Raw genomic sequence first — 17,240 nt, 5'->3', positions numbered from 1 at the left:
AACTATCTCCTATGAGGAAAGTGTTAACAAAAATACATTAAGATCTTATGGACAAACACACCTTTATACATTTTTATTTTAGAGTTCTAATGTAAAATACAGTGACATATTTAGAAATGTTTTGATGGCTTTTGGAAAACCTCTCTTTCACATTGCTCTAGAATAGACTGTAGCAAAATCACTAAGGTGATAATATTACTGTGCTTTTTAAAAATGAAGGCAGTTTTTTAAAATTACCTCACTCCTTTCCCTACTCCACCCATAACCTCCCCAAAAGATTCTGATAATCTGTCAAAGTTGTCTTTTCGTTAAATCAGAACGAGCACGTTACTAATCCTGTGAGGACATCACCGTGTGGACGATGATGGACCTTGACATTTAATCACTGGTACACGATGTTCCATGTAGACAGCTTCCCTTGGTCTATGCTGCCTTCACTTCCTTCCAGTTGCCTAATAATTCCCTTTAAACTGCCAAGTCCAACTGCTATTATTTTATTCTTCTGGATGCCAAGCACAAGGTAGGAACAAAACAAAAAGTTGGCATTCGAGGTCCTTTCTTAGCATTTCAACTTAATTGCTCAATGGATAGCATGTGGTATAAATCGATTTAGAGTCTCTCCTCACCTGCATTTTTCTGTAGAAAAGTGCCCCCGCCAACTATTTAAGCAGCTGCTCATGGGTGGAGACCCCCTCACCCTCTCCCCACTTCCTGTTTGCTAATATTGCTTGAGAGCTTCCTGACAGCTTCTTGGGCAGGGGTATGGGGTAGGAGGGGTCTTGCTCACCTGTAGCTGCCAAGACCTGGGATGGGGGGAAGTTGGGGCAGGGTAGGGTTGCCACAGCAGATAGTATCTTTTCAGATGAAATCAATCCTAATTCAGGGAGTTTTTTTTAAGTTTCAAGATGTTTTTCCAACTTCAGAGGAGGTTGAAGAACTTCAGTGTACCTCTAATATTTGTTGATGTTCTAGTCTCTGTTCTTTCTTTAAAAACATGATGTGAGATGGGAGGAAGGCAGGGGAGGAAAAATTATGTTTCAAATGTCCTATCAAGATGGAGCATTTCAAATAGTTTCCATAGAATCTGTCCAAGGAATATTTGGTTTACTATTTGGAGAATTACCAGCTGGGAGAAAATGTTGTTGCATCCAGTATGTCTTTTTACTCATTGGGAAATTCGGCAATGAATGGCAAAGGAATAAGGCTTTCAGTTGCAGGTTTTTGTCTAGGACACAAGTAGGTCAGAGCACCAACAAAACCTCACAACAATGAAAATGGAGTTTTGCATGCCTAATGTACTTTTTCTTTCCTTTGCCCCCAAGGAGGTTCTATGCTGAGTCCAAGTAAGCACTGTTAATGTTGCATGTGCTCGCATCCGGCTGGAATATTACACATAGCATGTCAGTCCAACACAAAAAAGTGTTGCATGTGTATAGGCTTGTGGTTCATTTACACAAGTGCAGTCTGGATAAACTATCTATAGGCTTCAAGACATTTTTAAGTGGGGAATAAAAGGAGCTTGTTTGGGATCATTTCTTTTGCAGAATCAATTAAACTGGATGTTGTCATATACTATATAATAAAAATCTATTAGATGCACTATAAAATATTTTAATATATCTGCAATAAGTCAGAGCCTAGCTTATTGCAAAAAAAAGTCTGAAAAAGAGATACTATGATGAGAATAGAAAATTTGGATCTAATAATGGTCATTTTTTCAGCTGTTTCTTATGCCTTTTGTCCAGGTCCTGTTAATGCTGAAGACTTCCTCCGTTAACTAGTACTTGTTTTTATCCAAAAGAGGATTCCTTTTTATTAATCTATAGCTGTGTGATTTAGTTCAGATAGTAGGTGAACTTGCTTCAGTCTTTGTATGACCAAAGTAATTGTTTCCTTCACTCTAAGACTTTGTAGGTTGACAAATACAAAAAAGAGAAATCATGGAAGAGGAAGGGAAACATGTCATTAATTTAATGGCCATTGCATTTAAAGATTATATTTTCTTTTTATAATGTTTTTATTCAGCTATCAAAGAAATGTATATTTATGCTAGACAACAAAAATAATATATTTCTGTATATACATATTTATAATATAATATATTTCTGTATATACATATTGCGTAAGTGCACAAAACATTATCCAGATTCTAGAGCAGAGCTGGTTCAATAGAAACAATATGAATAACATTTTCTAGTAGGTAGGCTTATTTATGTGATTATTTATGAGTATTTTCAGACAAGGTCTTGCTTTGTAATTCAGGCTGGCCTTGAACTCACTATGTAGCCTAGACTGGCCTCAAAGTATCAGCAATCCTGCCTCAGCCTCCCACATGCTGGAATTACAGATGTGTACCACCATGCCCACATAGCAGCTAGGTTAAAAAACAGGTCAAGTCATTTAATAAGATTTTAATTAACTCAAAATATTTAAAATATTCTTTCTTTGAGGCTTTATCTTTTAGAACAAGTTTAGATTCACAACAAAATTGGAAAAAATACAGAAATTTCTCATAAAAGCCTTTCCCCTGCATACACACTACTTTCCTAATTATCAGCATCCCCTGCCAGATGTACATTTGCAGTATATTTGATACGGCTGATGAACTTACATTGGCATGTCATTATCACCAAACATCCGTAGTTTATACTGGGCTTCCTTCTTGATGCTTTATGTATATAGGCTTGGACAATTTATGACATGAATTCACCACTAAACTATCATACAGAACAATTTCGCTGGCCAAAAAGCCTCTGTGCTGTACATATTCATGTCTCTCATCCTACCACCTGGATCCCTGACAACCACTGATCTGTAACTGTCTCCTTGATTTTCATTTCCACATGTAATCAATACAAAAACTATGGTTTTTCCATACTAAAAATTTTATATGTATTTAATGCTTATAGCACATCACGTCTCAACTAGATTATTTTAAGTAGTAACCACATTGTATAGTGACTTCCATATAAGACAGAGAAGGCCTAGGGACTCCTAGCTCAGGTTACCACTAGAGAGAAGATTGGAAAGGGACTGGGAGAGGTAACAGAAGAGCTTTATATAATTTGAGTGTTTTAACATAAAACATATTTGTGTATTGCCTGTGAACATTTACTTTAAAAAGTAATATCTTCTCACTGTACAAAATTTAGAAAGAACAGAACAGTATAAGGTATATAATCTGTAGAAATGCTTTTAACGCCTCTGCTAGTTTGTGCACCATCTCTGGGGAAACCATTTTCAGCCAATTGAGTGAGGATGACCTCCTGATCCATCTTGGGGCTAGAGCTTTCCTAATTCAGGTTTCATTATTTCATTTATCCTATTAGGAACACTATTTTTGTTTCTGCTCTGTAATCTTTGACAAAGTTTAGTCCTTCTAAAAAAACTTATTAAAGAACACATATAATCCAAGCTACCTAGAGCAGGAAGGCAGTTGAGCAAGCAATATGGGCGCAGGGTTTGGGGAGAAACACACCCAAGTTGCCATCATGTAGTCCACCATTTCCACTTTCTAAGAGCGTGGTCTTGAACGAGGTACCTGTAGGTCCCTCTCTTTGGTAATAAGTGGTGATCAGTCCATCTTCCTTAGCCAGGCATTTCTATATAGTGGGGTTTTCAATTTTTGAGTCATATGGACTCTTGATAAAGCCTTCTTAGCTACTTCGTGCAGAAAGCTGTGAACTAAGCTCATCCTCATCCTTTTCAGTAGACTTCAGCTACCAGTTGTGGTGGCACACTAATTGCATCTGCTACCCAGTATCTCTAAGTTCAACTTCCCTATTATGAGCCACCATGGAGTCCAACATAGGTTCATTTGAATTTTCCTATTTCTTTATCCTGAAGTGGTGAGTCAATATGGTCTTTTAAACATGAAATTTCTCAAGAAGTTGCTACAGCTGAGAAGAGCTGTGCAGTGGAAGACAGCCTAAGAAATCAGTAGTCAATAACGTTTTCTCTTACACTTAACGTTTACTAGGCAATAGTACAGTGATAAAGATGAAACAAAGGACAACCACAGTCTGGCTACGTAGAATATTGTCTAGAAGGAGGTGTGGGATGGGGGAGGATGTCCCTTTGGTCTTGTGGCGAAGATGTCACTGGCAGAGGACAGAATGGAGCCCTGTGAAGTATGAGGCCCTAACCTGGGCATTGGTAGCTGAGGTTCAAGTGCAGCACAGGCTGAGGGCAGAAGCTCCTCCTCTTATGTTCTTGGCAGTGGAGTGATGGGAACTGTAGTCCTGGAGCTTCAAGTGCACTTTGCAACCCACTTCTCAAGCATGGCAGGTACTGCACTGTTCCAGCTACCCTGGCTGTCTTCTCTTGGCCTAGGTTAATCCTGTAGCCAATCCGAAGTATGTTACCCACAAACTGTGCCTTCATACCCACTTTAACCATAAACTATTCCAAAAATTACAAGGAAGTTGTGGTTACTTGGGTTCCTGAAACTGCTCTCACATCCAACTTATATATAAAATATTTCAATAAGTGTGCTTGTTTTGCCTACACTTTTTAAATTATCACTATATTAGTCAAAGACTATAATCCCTGCCACACTTCCTCCAATTCCAATACCAGAAAACTTTGGCCAGCATCTTAACGTTCACAATGAATAAAGAAAACCAGTCTCTAATTTAAATATGCTTGATCTTCTGCGGGGAGCAGAGTAATCACAGTTTTGTCATGCTCGGATTTGGTTCAGTGAGTGTAAAAACATGTTCAGGTAAAATCGGGATAGACCTAAATTTCTCTCCATCCTTCAAACTAAACCCAAGCAAAGAGCTGTTCTAGTTTGTAATCTCCTCGGCTTAGGACTAAGCTTCCCCGAGGTTTTCTCTGTTGGAGATGGTTCACATGTCCAGTCTTGCCAAATGTATGAGTTTCTATTTTGTTGATCTTATGGAACTGTTCTCTCTTCTAGCTGGATGCACTTTTAAATCCATAGATTTCTAAGAACTCTAAGTCTCTTATCACTTGTGCAAAGCCAAGTGGTGTTTGGCTAGCAAGCTCTCTGTTAGCCTGGAAAATGTGAATTTTTCCCTAGGAGAAAAATCTTGTATGAATTGTTTCCCAGTTTTTCTCTACACTTTGAAATCTACTTCAAAGTTATTATTTGGCTAAAGGGTTTTTTTTTTCCCCCTCGAGGTCTATAGGATTTGCCTCTGATGTGTGGCTGGGGCACAGGTTTTCTTTCTACTCTGTCATTTTTGTCTACATTACACTGGAGCATAATCATTCTCACCCCCAAATATTAAATTAAACCTTTAGGAAATTACAAAAGCCTGTTTTTACCTTTATATGGCCTTTAACTATGTTCAACCCAAGAAAGGAATAATTAGTCTTCTGCCTACTTGTTCTATAATTGGAGTTTTAAGGATAAATGAACAGATAGTAAATGTGTGATTGATGGTAAAATATTTAAAGATAGGAATATTTTAAAAATTAATTCAGGGTTTGCTTCTATCTCTGGGTCACACCTCTAGATATAGTTTGACACATTTTATTCTAGCAATTTAATAATGTAATAGAGACTAACTAGATTGTACATGTTATCACCAAGCTTGGAAATGGCTTTCTCCATAGACAATCAATAAATGCTTAACTAAGCTTAATCATATTATGTGAGTTCAGCATAAGTAAAAAGAAAGGTTGTATTCTGTGATCATTTCTTTCAAAAAAGAGTGAGAAGAAACTGAGTTACATAAAGAGTGAACGTGTGGCTCTATTTATATGGAGCGTGAGAAGCCAGCTTCAAGGGTACATCAATATTAATGAAGATGCACTGAGTTAAGTTCAGAGGGTTTTTTTGCACTACTATGTGAAATGCTGCCTGGCAACTTTTCAGTATCTAAATTATTTCTTTCCAGTCTGTGATGCTTGTGGGCACAAAAAGAGAATTATGCGTATCAATCTACTCTTATAGTTATCTTTCAGTAATATCAAGTGGAGCAGCCAAGTTGCCTTTCCACTCCCATTTAGAGAAAATGGACTGCAGTCTTCCATTCTCCTGTGCCAGGAACTCTAGATTTTTGCGCTCAGCAACAAGACTTTGAAGTAATAATAAGAACTACCATTTATAGAGCATCTATGATGTGCCAGATACACGATGGCTTACACGAATTTCCTTCCAACTATATTCAAATTTTGATAAATTATTAAAGTAACACATTTTCCACAAATTAAGTAATATAGAGCTACATAAAAAAATATAATTGATTATTTCTGCAAATGCTTCCTTCTCATCTTATTCTGTTGGAAACCACTATAAACTCTTCTACTTTCTCCAGTGCTAATGCTCATTAAATACTTTAACCCTTCCCGTTATTTCTATAAGGTGGGTGGCTTTACCTCACCTTATGAGTAGGGAAAATAAAGTCCAGTGATATCAGTAGTTTTAAGCAATTGAAATTAACATGGAAGTCTCTAACCATATTGCTTTCATTGGGATAACAAAACTGGGGTATTTAAGAGAAGTCAGGGGTGGTGGCTCACACCTGTAATCCCAGCACTTGAGAGGCTGATACAGGAGGATTGCCATGAGTTTGAGGCCAGACCAGGGCACATAGTGAGCTCTAAGTCAACCTGAACCATAGAGTGAGATGCTGTCTCACGAATAACAAACTCACTGAGAGAAAAACTAGGGGGGGAAAAACCTTTCACAATAGCATCCAGAAAAATGAAATACCTAGGAATCAGCATAACAAAAGACATAATAGACCTTTATATTGAATATTACAGTACACTGAAAGAGGAGATTGAAGAGTATATTAGGAAATGGAAAGATATTCCTTGCTCGTTGATAGGAAGAATACAGTGAAAATAAATGACCATACTTCCAAAATTGCTATACAGATTTATTTTTTAAAAAAAATTATTGTAGGGGCTGGGGATTTAGTTCAGTGGCGCATCTGCCTGGCAAGTTCTGGGTCGTGAGTTTGAGCCCTTTTACCAGAAAAAAAATTATTGTAAAGAGAATAAAACAAAGCAAAATAAAACAGAATAAAGCCAGTCAAAACAAAACAGTGTAAGTGATACAGGACAGATTTAATGCAATCTCATTCAGCATTCCAACAGCATATCTCACAGAAGTAGAGAAAAAATCCTAAAATTCATTTGGAACCAGAAGAGACATAGAATACCAAAAGCAATTCCTCTTCTTGGTATCTCCTCAAAAGAATTAAAAGTGTCATTATACATTAATGTATGCACACCCATATTGATAGTGGCACAGTTTGTAATAGCTAAATCTTGGGAGCATCCTAAATGTCCATCAACTGATTGTTGAATAAAAATTTTTTTGTACAATGCAGTGCTACTCTTAAAGAAAGAAGCCTGAGACATTTCTAGGTGAACAGATGCACCTTGAGACCATACTCTTAAGTGAAATAAATCAGACACACGTGTCAATACTGTGTTGTTTCTCTGGTATGAGATCAGAAATTGTAAACAAGGACCAAATTGTGTATTAGATATTGTGAAACTGGAAGAAAATGCCCAAATGGGAAGGGAAACTGAGGGTGGTGGGGAAGGGGGAGTAAAGAAGGCAAAAGAAAACATATGATGAGAAAAGAAGGAAAAAGTGGGAACAAAGCTTTTATAAACAGGAGAGAGATTGAAGGGAGGGTAGGGAATGGGGAAAAATAATCAAGTTATGTCATGTACAGGCCCAAATTCCTATAATGAGTGTAATCATTATGTATAATGAAAATGTACCAGTATACTTAAATTTAAAAAAGAAGCCCGACGGTGAAAGGAAAAGAAAATGTGTCAGGAAACATGAAGAAGTATAGACTCTTTCCCATATTTAAATTTTTATTTTTATTAGTATGTGTCTTCAGTACATAATGATTACAATCATCTCAAGGAGTTCATATATGTTCTTGACACATCTGAATTCCTCTTTCCTCTGACCTCCATCTCTTGGTCTTCTCCTCATTTACAAAAGATCTATCTCTGTGTTTCCCATCATCTATTTTTTATTTTGCTCTTCAATTTATTTATAATCTGAGTTTCTCATACAAGAAACATCAGATGACATTTAGGTTTGTGTGTCTGATTTATTTCACTTAACATTATGGTCTCAGGATGCATCGATTTTCCTGCAAATGCCTCAAATTTATTCTTCTTTAGCACAATAGTACTTCATTGTATATAAATACATAATGTTTTTACTTATTCATATAAATCACTTCCAAAATTTAGCTACTGTGAGTTGTGACGCATATGCATGGGAATATAAGTGTCACTGTAATATGATGTCTTTAACTTATTCAGGAAGACACCTAGAAGGAGGACAGCAGCTCCTGTCGCCATAGTACTATTGTCTCCTTCTTGCTGTGCAAAAAGTACTGGGACAAGCACCCTGTGTTCTCCTTAGCTCTCCACACCCAGAGATGACTACTGGGCAATAAATTGATGTTTATGTAGCTTTGCAGCTCAGCATTTAGGAGAGTTCATTGACAACAAAGTATTATTCACTCACATATTGTTTAAAAATAGACCTGTTCTTCCATAGTAAACTCTAGATAGAATATAATAACATGTGGAATGTCTTTTTGTTCATAATCATGTTCTATTAAAATAAATTCTAAGGATGAATTAGTGAAATACCTTCACTAAAACCAATGTGTAATTGCAGAGTTCTAAACTTGATTCATCACCCTTAATTTATGTTTTTTTTCCTCAAGTAAAAAAGGAAGTTTTCTTTTCTTCTTTTTTCAAATTTATGAAAATGCTTCAAGACCTCATTTGAGTAATGAAAAGTATAAGCAATCTTCTATCTCCTGAAGAGCCAGCTTATTTTCCTGCTTGAATGCAACAACTGGGTCTCCTGTTTTTCACAAAGCAGTGTTTTTCAAAGGTTCAGATATAGACACTTGGTCCATTGTGTGAAGAGCTCATCCAGTTTGCTTTCCAGCCATAAGATGAAATCCAGAACAATACCCTTATTCCTTGGTTCTAAAATACAACAGAACTCACCTTGTCATAGGAAGCAGAAAAGGAACATGTACGGAGTATGCTGTCTTTTGACATGCTGTGTCTGATGCTCTTCTTTAGTTGCAGAGATGCAGGAAATCCATGGTCACACTCCATGCCTGGATCTATTGACCATACTTTGATAGTATTTACCCAGAGAACAATGCATGCTGCCTAGAACTTCTATCTGCAAGCTCACAAACTAACAGAGATAACTACAGTCAGTATTTGGATGGAAGAACTTCAGTAAAAGAAAGTTAGACTGTCATCACCATCTTAGTGAATTCTTGGTAGTAAGGAGGTTCCATGTGGTAAGGAATCAGTTCCCCAGGGTAGTGCCAGGCGTCTTTTATTTCTTCTGGCTTCCTTTTTTCTTTTTGCTTTTTCATATCCTTTAAATTTTGTTTTTGAATAAATTTTGTTGTGTATATTTGATACTCACAACATGATACTGTGAAACACCACAGTGAACCAGACTAACACATCTATTATTCTATGTAGTTACTGCTTTATGTGTGAAAAAGACTCCCAAATCTTAACAAAACTCCCAGTACAACCCAGTATAATTTTATTAACTGTGGCCCTCATATTGGACATTAGATCTCTAAAGTATTTATACTATACATCCACTGCTTTGTATCCTTTGACCTGTCTCTACCCATTTCCTATTTTTATCTCCATCTTTGTGTTTTGACCTGCTTTTAATTTTCATCTATTTTTTTTAGATTTCACATACAAATGAGATCATGCAATATTTTTCTTTTTGTGTTTGAGTTATTTCACTTTAGATCTCTTCTATTAAACCTCATAGGACATTTTAAACAGAAGTTTGATCCCATAACCACTGTGGAATACTGTCATGAGTTGATATCAAACTTAGGAGCATATCCCTCCAAATAAAATGTAAGCAAAAAAATGCTTGTAGAATTTAAGCAAATTACTCTGTTAGGCATTCAGCATAACACATGACACCTGTGGGCACTTAGTAATGTGTAAAAGAGCAGGAGTTTCTAATATTAACAGTGGCGTATCTGAAATCAAAGTTAAGGAAGTCTTTGAGTTACTTCAAATAGAAATACTTCCAACAGAAACAGGAACTGAGGATGTCTGTAAACCAACACTGTGAGCAGTGTGACACCACAGTACTAGCTACGTCTCAATTCATGTGCTCTTCCATGCTTGCAGCTCTGCCGCAGTTAAGGAAGACTACATCTGGGAAAGTTAGAATGCAATTTGGCCCACGATTGGCAACGAAATATGAAAATTGGAATGAATCTAAATAGCACAAGGAAACTGAACTGACGAGTGACTGGCTGGGTTAGATAGTATTGGAATCATTTGGCTGGTGATGCTAATCAGTCACCATTTTGTTTTGAAATGGAAGCCCAGTAATCAAATAAGTTTAGTAAAATTCCTTGTGTTTACAGAGATCCAGTCAAAATGATTCTGTATTTTCCTATTAAAGCATCCTAGTGGAAGTTACATTTTGCCTTTCTAATTGAGTATTTGCTTACATGTGTGTGACACACATCCCTGAATGAAGCAAAAACCACACTATCAAACTTTTACTTCTGACTTTTATAGGCATTGGAATTCTAGTTTTTTTCTTTATATCAAGCCCATACTTGCCAAAAAGATATATTTATACTATTATATGTCTATTATCTATATCAGAGGGATTATCAAACTCTGAAAAAAATCTTTTTACCTGTGTACAACAATTAATGTGAAAAGAACAACACTAAATTGGAAGCAGAGTTCTGGTTAAGCCATTTATCAGCATCATTTTACCCAAGAAACATTTTTTTTTTTTTTTTGGTCTTTTTCGTTTATATCAGTACCAGGGATCGAACTCATGACTCCCTGCTTGCAAGGCAGGCGCTTATGCCGCTGAGCTAAACCTCCAGCCCCCAAAGAAACATTATTTAATTCTACTTGGTTTCCTTATTCAGAAAATATGCAGGATATGCTGTACTTACTGCTCACCTGACAGGGTAGAAGAAATGAGCTATTTTAAGAAAGAGTGAAAATCAGGGAATAGACAATCAATAAGTTCCCGCTGAATTTGTCAGTCCTCACCAAGATCTAGTAAAAGTCTTCTTTCAAGGTGGTAAAAAAAGATGAAAAAACCAATTCGATGGCTTAGTAAAGTAGGGTTTTTTAAGTGATAGAAACAGCTTTATATTCATTTTTTAGGAAAGCCACTGTTACCGGCACTTTTATAAAAGCATTGGTTCCACTGTTGCTGTGAACTCTGATGGCCTCTGAGCCTCCCCGCCACCCCACATCGACCTTCCTGCTCTGAAGACCTTGGATGAGTCAGGATGAAAAGGAGCTTAGGTTAGGTGTGGAGCACTCAGCAGTCTTGGCCTGGTCAGCTTCACCTCTGCCCTTTCTTCCTTCCCAGAAAAGTTACCTCAGAGCAAGACAACAATGCCCAGCTAGTCCACTCAGCACTGCCACAGCAGTGAACTTCTGCTCCATTTGTCCCTATCTCTTTTGAAAGTCAGAATAAAGAATGTAGATTAATAATCAGTGTACCAAAAGCACAAACAAAAAAGTCCCATGTTGTAGAACCCAGAGAGAACTTTTTGGTTTTCCTGTATGAGATTATTACTGCAGGATCTATTCCTACATGACATTTCATATACAAAAAAAAGATTTCCTTAAGATTAATGTAATACATTGTAATTAATCCTCTTAAGTGGAAAGATGAAGATGAGCACAAAATTGTAACAAAAGTTTTTAAAAGTTATCAGCAAAACTAGGGTTTTACTGTATAAATAAGTGTATTTAAATATATTATGTTAATTACATAATTATAAATACAAGTTGGATGAAAAGCCTTAATTTGGTTTGTTCCTTTCTGTTCTGCCAATGTAGAATTAATTGCACACTATAAGAAAACACTTTTTTTTCTGAAAACACAACAGATTGCTGTGACCTGCTCCAGTAAAATATCAAACAACTATTGTGTCAGTGCTTATCTATGGGAGTGACTGTAATTGTATTGTAATGAATTATAGACCTCAGAGCAAGCTGCAGTGAGATGCTTAGCGAGTTTCAAATGCATGAGTATATTGGATTCCAGCAGCCAAGGTATGTCAGCCTTGGGTAATCAATCAGAAGGTAGGAAAAGAATAAATTAAAGGTAACCTGGTACTCCTAACACCATGAGTTTATGACTTATCACAGTGAGTGATACACAAACTGATTGCCCACCTTCCTAAGGATATGCACAATGAACAGCTGGCTATCCATAGCTGATTTCTAACGTACCACCAGTTTGTACCAGAGGCAATTAAATCAAAGATAATTTTAATATTTACTTTAGAAACACATAATTAGAAATGTAATATGCTTGATTCAGAACCCAAATATAAATTCCTTTTAGATGACACATAGCTATAAATTACTAACTTATCTATGTGATTAATCCTCTCCATCAGAATGAATAATCCAGAATTAGATACAATTATTTACATATTGAAAGTGGTAAGAGTTATCACGTGATATTAATTCCACTAATTTTACTAAAGCCTGTTGATATGCATGTAATTTTGTTTGCTTTTTGCATTTTCTAATTTTTAAAAGTACACATCTAGGCATGTTTATTCATGTTTGGGGGGGGAAATGTACTAATTCTGGCCTAAAAAGAAGCTAATACTGGGGCTGGGATATAACTCAGTGGCACAGCACCTGCCTGGCAGGCACAAGTTACCAAAAAAAAAAAAAAAAAGAAAAAGAAGAAGAAAACGCTAATATTATAATTTACTCTATTCACATTTCCAAAGATTATCTCTCTGGCTTTAATTTTCCTTCATACAGCAACCATCTACTTGGGCTTATGCAAGACAAATCATTCAGAAGGAAGGTTTGGGACTGGAAGGCCTCAACAAAGGATTTACGGCAACTTTGGGACGTCACGGAGTTTTCAACATGGTGTACTTTGGCTTCTACTTCAATGTTAAAAATATTATTCCTGTCAATAAGGTAACTATTTAATGGATTGAACTAAAATCTTCATTTTTAAGGTGTTTATCATGCCCCAGTCACTTCAGAGCGTTTACATCTATTTTCTGATTAGATCTGCAAATCAGTGTTACATATCAGATGTCATTTTTGCTATTTTGAATACAGAAGCTGAGGCTTAGAAAGGTCAAGTATATTGCCCAGTCTAATAGTACACAGTAAAGCAGAGAATTGAGCTCAGGTCTGGGATAAAATACATGTACTTGAAGACTGCACAATTTCACCTGAATGGTTTACTTTGGTAGCTAATAGAAATCTTTATAAACTGTGTTATTACTTAATTTTTATTTTAGTCACATAACTTTCTTAGAAGTTGAAATTTTCATATTCTAAATACATTTTGAGCTCATAAGGAAAAATATTAGCCTAAATTTTAAGTTTTGCCTTGATCATAATTTTTAAATTATGTAGGTAAATTAAATAGTAAATGAACTCTTCTGGGATTATTTGCTTTTGATGAAATAAAATGATAATAGTTATTATTATATTTTAATGTTACCATACAAATACCAGTGAACATAGGTTATGCTTTTAATTGATAGAATGACACAATTTCCCTCACTTTGAAGTCACACACCCATTAAGCTGCTCCTGGATTTTAGATCCTGAGACAAGTAGTAGCATGGGAGAAGTGTCTAATTCTTCATCTCTTTAGCTCTCCAAAGGCTTGAGACAGAAAGAAATTATACACAATGAAATAGCTATATACATACTTATGTGAGTGTTTATTTCATTACATCTATATTTGTGAGTGCATTTTAATGCATATGGTTTTACAATAAAGTGAATTAGTTAGTACTAAAAAAATCCACAAATACAAGGTTCATTTTACAATGAATCATTATAAATGATGGAATATTCTGCATTATTAAAAAAAAGAGCCAGAAGTCTAGTGATTTATTTTATTTTTGGCAGGCATCATGGTTTTCTGAAACTGTGATAGGATTTCATTTATCTTACCAGTTTGAAAACCAACCTTGCTAATAATCTGAACATAATATTTTATTTTTATAAAATGTTTTATTAGATACTGGCCTCTCTATATGAGGCATTCCATAAAGCACTGTACCCCAAAATGACTAAGACATTGCTCTCTTTTCAAAGGGCTTCTCACAAAGACCTGGAAAAGCCACCTGATATACACAATGAAAATGGAGCCCCATATTTAGATAAACAACACATTGGAAGTAATTAGTTAATAATATTTTTTCCAAGTCAGCTTTAAAACTACTGTGCAGACTCTCAAACTTGACTTTTATAAATTTGGACCAAGATTCTAAAAATAAGTTCTCATCAAACTTACTATGTGGAATATAGTACCATATTAAGAACAGCTGGTTTCTCTAAACTTCAAACTAAGAAAGAAAATTTTTTAAATTCAAAAATGTGTCTCTCCTTTGAAATATGTAACTCTCTCTCACACAGCATATCAGCCACTATTTCCTACCATTCTCCATTTTCTTTTTTTTTTTTTTTTTTTTTTTTTTTTGGTGGTGCTTGGGATTGAACTCATGACCTCACACTTGCTGGGCAGGCGCTTTATGCTACTGAGCTAAATCCCCAGCCCCTCATTCTCCATTTGTCCATAAAGGACACACGAGTGCAGGTTTATAAGAAGGGGAACTTTATGTATTCATTGTTTCACTGTATATCTCCATTGATCAAAATAGTGCCTGGCACATAGTGGGCCCCCATTAAATGTATATTAAATGACATAAAGGAATGAAGGAAAGAGAAGAGAAAGTAATAAAGCAGAAGCTTTTTTTGTCTTTTACTAGGTACGAAGGAGATATGTTGGCATATGAGAAAGAAGCTATATAACCCAATGCTAGTTTATAAAAAAAGCTAGGAGAAAGTTATGGTGAAGGGCTTCGAGCTAGAGTTGAATCTGACCATAATCAAGCAGAATTCTAGAGAAAAAAGAGTTAGGCATTTCAGGTCGTATGTAACATAATAGGGTCTTTATGTTAAGAAAGTGAAATGTTTATTTGGGGAAATGAGTCTAAAAACGGAGGTTTCCACATTGCCAAAATAAGTTTCCCCAAGTCGCCTTAGTAGACTGCCGGAGGAGACAGACACATTTGTTGGCAGTAGTCATGATCCTGATGACTTCAGTCGTGTAGAGAGGGTCCCACTGCGCAGGAAACCCTCTGGAGAATAGAGCATAAAAGATATGGAGAGAAGCGAACTTTTCTCGTTCAACATCTGTACAATTTTTTTCTAATTATATTCAGTGGGATGTCAGCTAGCATTTTGCCAAATGAATTTTCTGTTAGATAGCACTTCCGTATTTAGACCGTACAAATAAATGCTTACCTGATTACTCAAAATCTTGAGGAATACCAAAGTATCTCCCAATTATTATAGATTTAGAGCTAAGTTTAAATTGTGTTACCATTCTTAACAAGCTGAGAACTTGTGACTAGAACACCTCACTCGCTCACACCCCTATCTAAAGTACCATATATAAGGAAGTTATGAAATACAGTTTCTTGTTATTTTAGTGAGACTTGAATAAATTCCACTGTAATCCTTTCTGTACATATTTGACTGTTAATAATTTTAAATCATAAACTTCCTTTGACGTACTAAACTGTGTCACGTTGGCTCAGAATTTCATTTCTAAGCTTTAGTATCCAACCCCCCCCCAAAAAAAAAAAACCCTCTGATTTCTTTTCATTTAATGATTCAGGTGCCTAGGTCCCCTTCATTGGGAGAGAAGCATATGCTGTACTTAAAATTTGGGATCAGCAGGTCTGAGTGTGACTCCAGCATATACCTACCAAAAGTTTAACAGATACCCACCCCTGTGCTGGCCAACCATGGCTACAGTATTCAGAAGCTATCAGAGTATATGAGGCATTGCAAGTAACAGACAAAAATATGTAATCAGATGCATACATACTTATGTGTGAAGGAGAAATGTTCCTGGTATTAACCTCAGGAAGACTTCCCCAAGGCAGTGATACAGGAACTAAAGAACAAGTTAGCATTTAGCAGGTGACAGCAGATGGGCAGCGGCAGTTCAGATGTATAGAAGATCCAGGGCAAAGGCCCTCAGGCGGGAGGGGACCTGGATGGCTTGGGTAAGAGAAAGACAGCCCATGTGCTAAAAGCAAAGGGATGAAGGAAAGAATCTGGCTAAAGACACACAGGGCTCAGAGCATGCTGCTAATTATGTAGCACAGGAAGGATTCTTATCTTTGTCTAAAGCACACTAACATCTTACCCCATTTTCTGTTGCTATTAGAGAGTATCTAAGACTGGGAAACTTACCGAGGAAAGAGGCTTATTTAGTGCTCAGCTGGCAGCAGGGAAGATTAGGTGTCACATCTAGTGAGCACTCATGCTAAATTGTAACATAGAAGGAAAACAGGGAAAGAGACAAAGGAGACCAGACCTTAAACAGCCCATTCTCACAATAACTAACCTCCCATCTCAAGGAGTGCATTAATTCTTTTCTGAGTGCAGAGCCCACATTACCCAAACATCTCTCAAAGACCCCCCACAGCCTCTCAACACTATTACTTTGGCAATGAAATTTCAGCATGAGTTTCGATTGGGCAAACCATCAACTGGGAAGGAAGCCCATAAAAAAACCTGAAGCAGAGGAATTACCTGATCCCTACAGCTGCAGCAGGAGAATGGAGAGAGTGAAAAAGGAAAGTAAGATGTGTCTGTGGAAATGTTCTCAGTGTGAGATGGTAGAATCTGGGACTATGGTGTTCACAGTGGAGATAAAAACAAGGGGAAGGTTCAAGAAATACTCAGAAGGTAGAAGCTAGAGGGCCTGGTGACGCTTGTGGTGGGAATGCATGTCGAGAAAACCACATCAGAGGATAGAGATGATGCCTAGATTTTTGGTTTCGACAACTGAAAAGACAGTGACACCATTCAATGAGGAAAGGTAAAGCGTGACGAAAGAGAAACAGGTTTATGGGAGAACATTACAGGCTCAACTCAGAAACTGCGACTTTTAACTACATTGGAGTGACAAAGAGCGGACGTGGAGTCGGTTGTTTGGCTGTGAGTTCTGGGGCTCAAAGGAGAGATGTGAGGTGGAGAAAGACCCTGAGAAGTGATCAGTCAGTCTTGTTGAGAGGAGAGGGGCTGCCCCGTACTGGTTCAGTGATCTCTGCTCTGAGCTGCAGGATTTCAATCTGTACACTGAAAAGCTATGCTTGTTCTATTTGACAAAATTGTTTTGAGGACTAAAATAAATAATATGTGAA

The 17,240-nt window shown here is 36.7% G+C and overlaps 1 protein-coding gene across 2 annotated transcripts in view; it reads left to right on the top strand.

Annotated features, from left to right (window-relative positions):
* The window catches only part of Slc25a21 (solute carrier family 25 member 21), a 464,613-nt gene that overhangs the window by 429,282 nt on the left and 18,091 nt on the right, over positions 1-17,240 (top strand). For both annotated transcript variants that reach the window (XM_063230688.1, NM_001278766.1), the window contains one exon: positions 12,805-12,969. In XM_063230688.1, coding sequence (XP_063086758.1) covers positions 12,805-12,969 — 165 coding nt within the window. The remainder of the gene's footprint in view (positions 1-12,804; positions 12,970-17,240) is intronic.

This window comes from Cavia porcellus, unplaced genomic scaffold (assembly GCF_034190915.1).
Source record: "Cavia porcellus strain 051 isolate PalLab524CR breed Dunkin Hartley unplaced genomic scaffold, mCavPor4.1 scaffold_1, whole genome shotgun sequence".
In the NCBI taxonomy this organism is placed as follows: Eukaryota; Metazoa; Chordata; class Mammalia; order Rodentia; family Caviidae; genus Cavia; species Cavia porcellus.
Note: the sequence above shows the minus strand (reverse complement) of the source record. Positions and strands in the feature narration are given on the sequence as shown.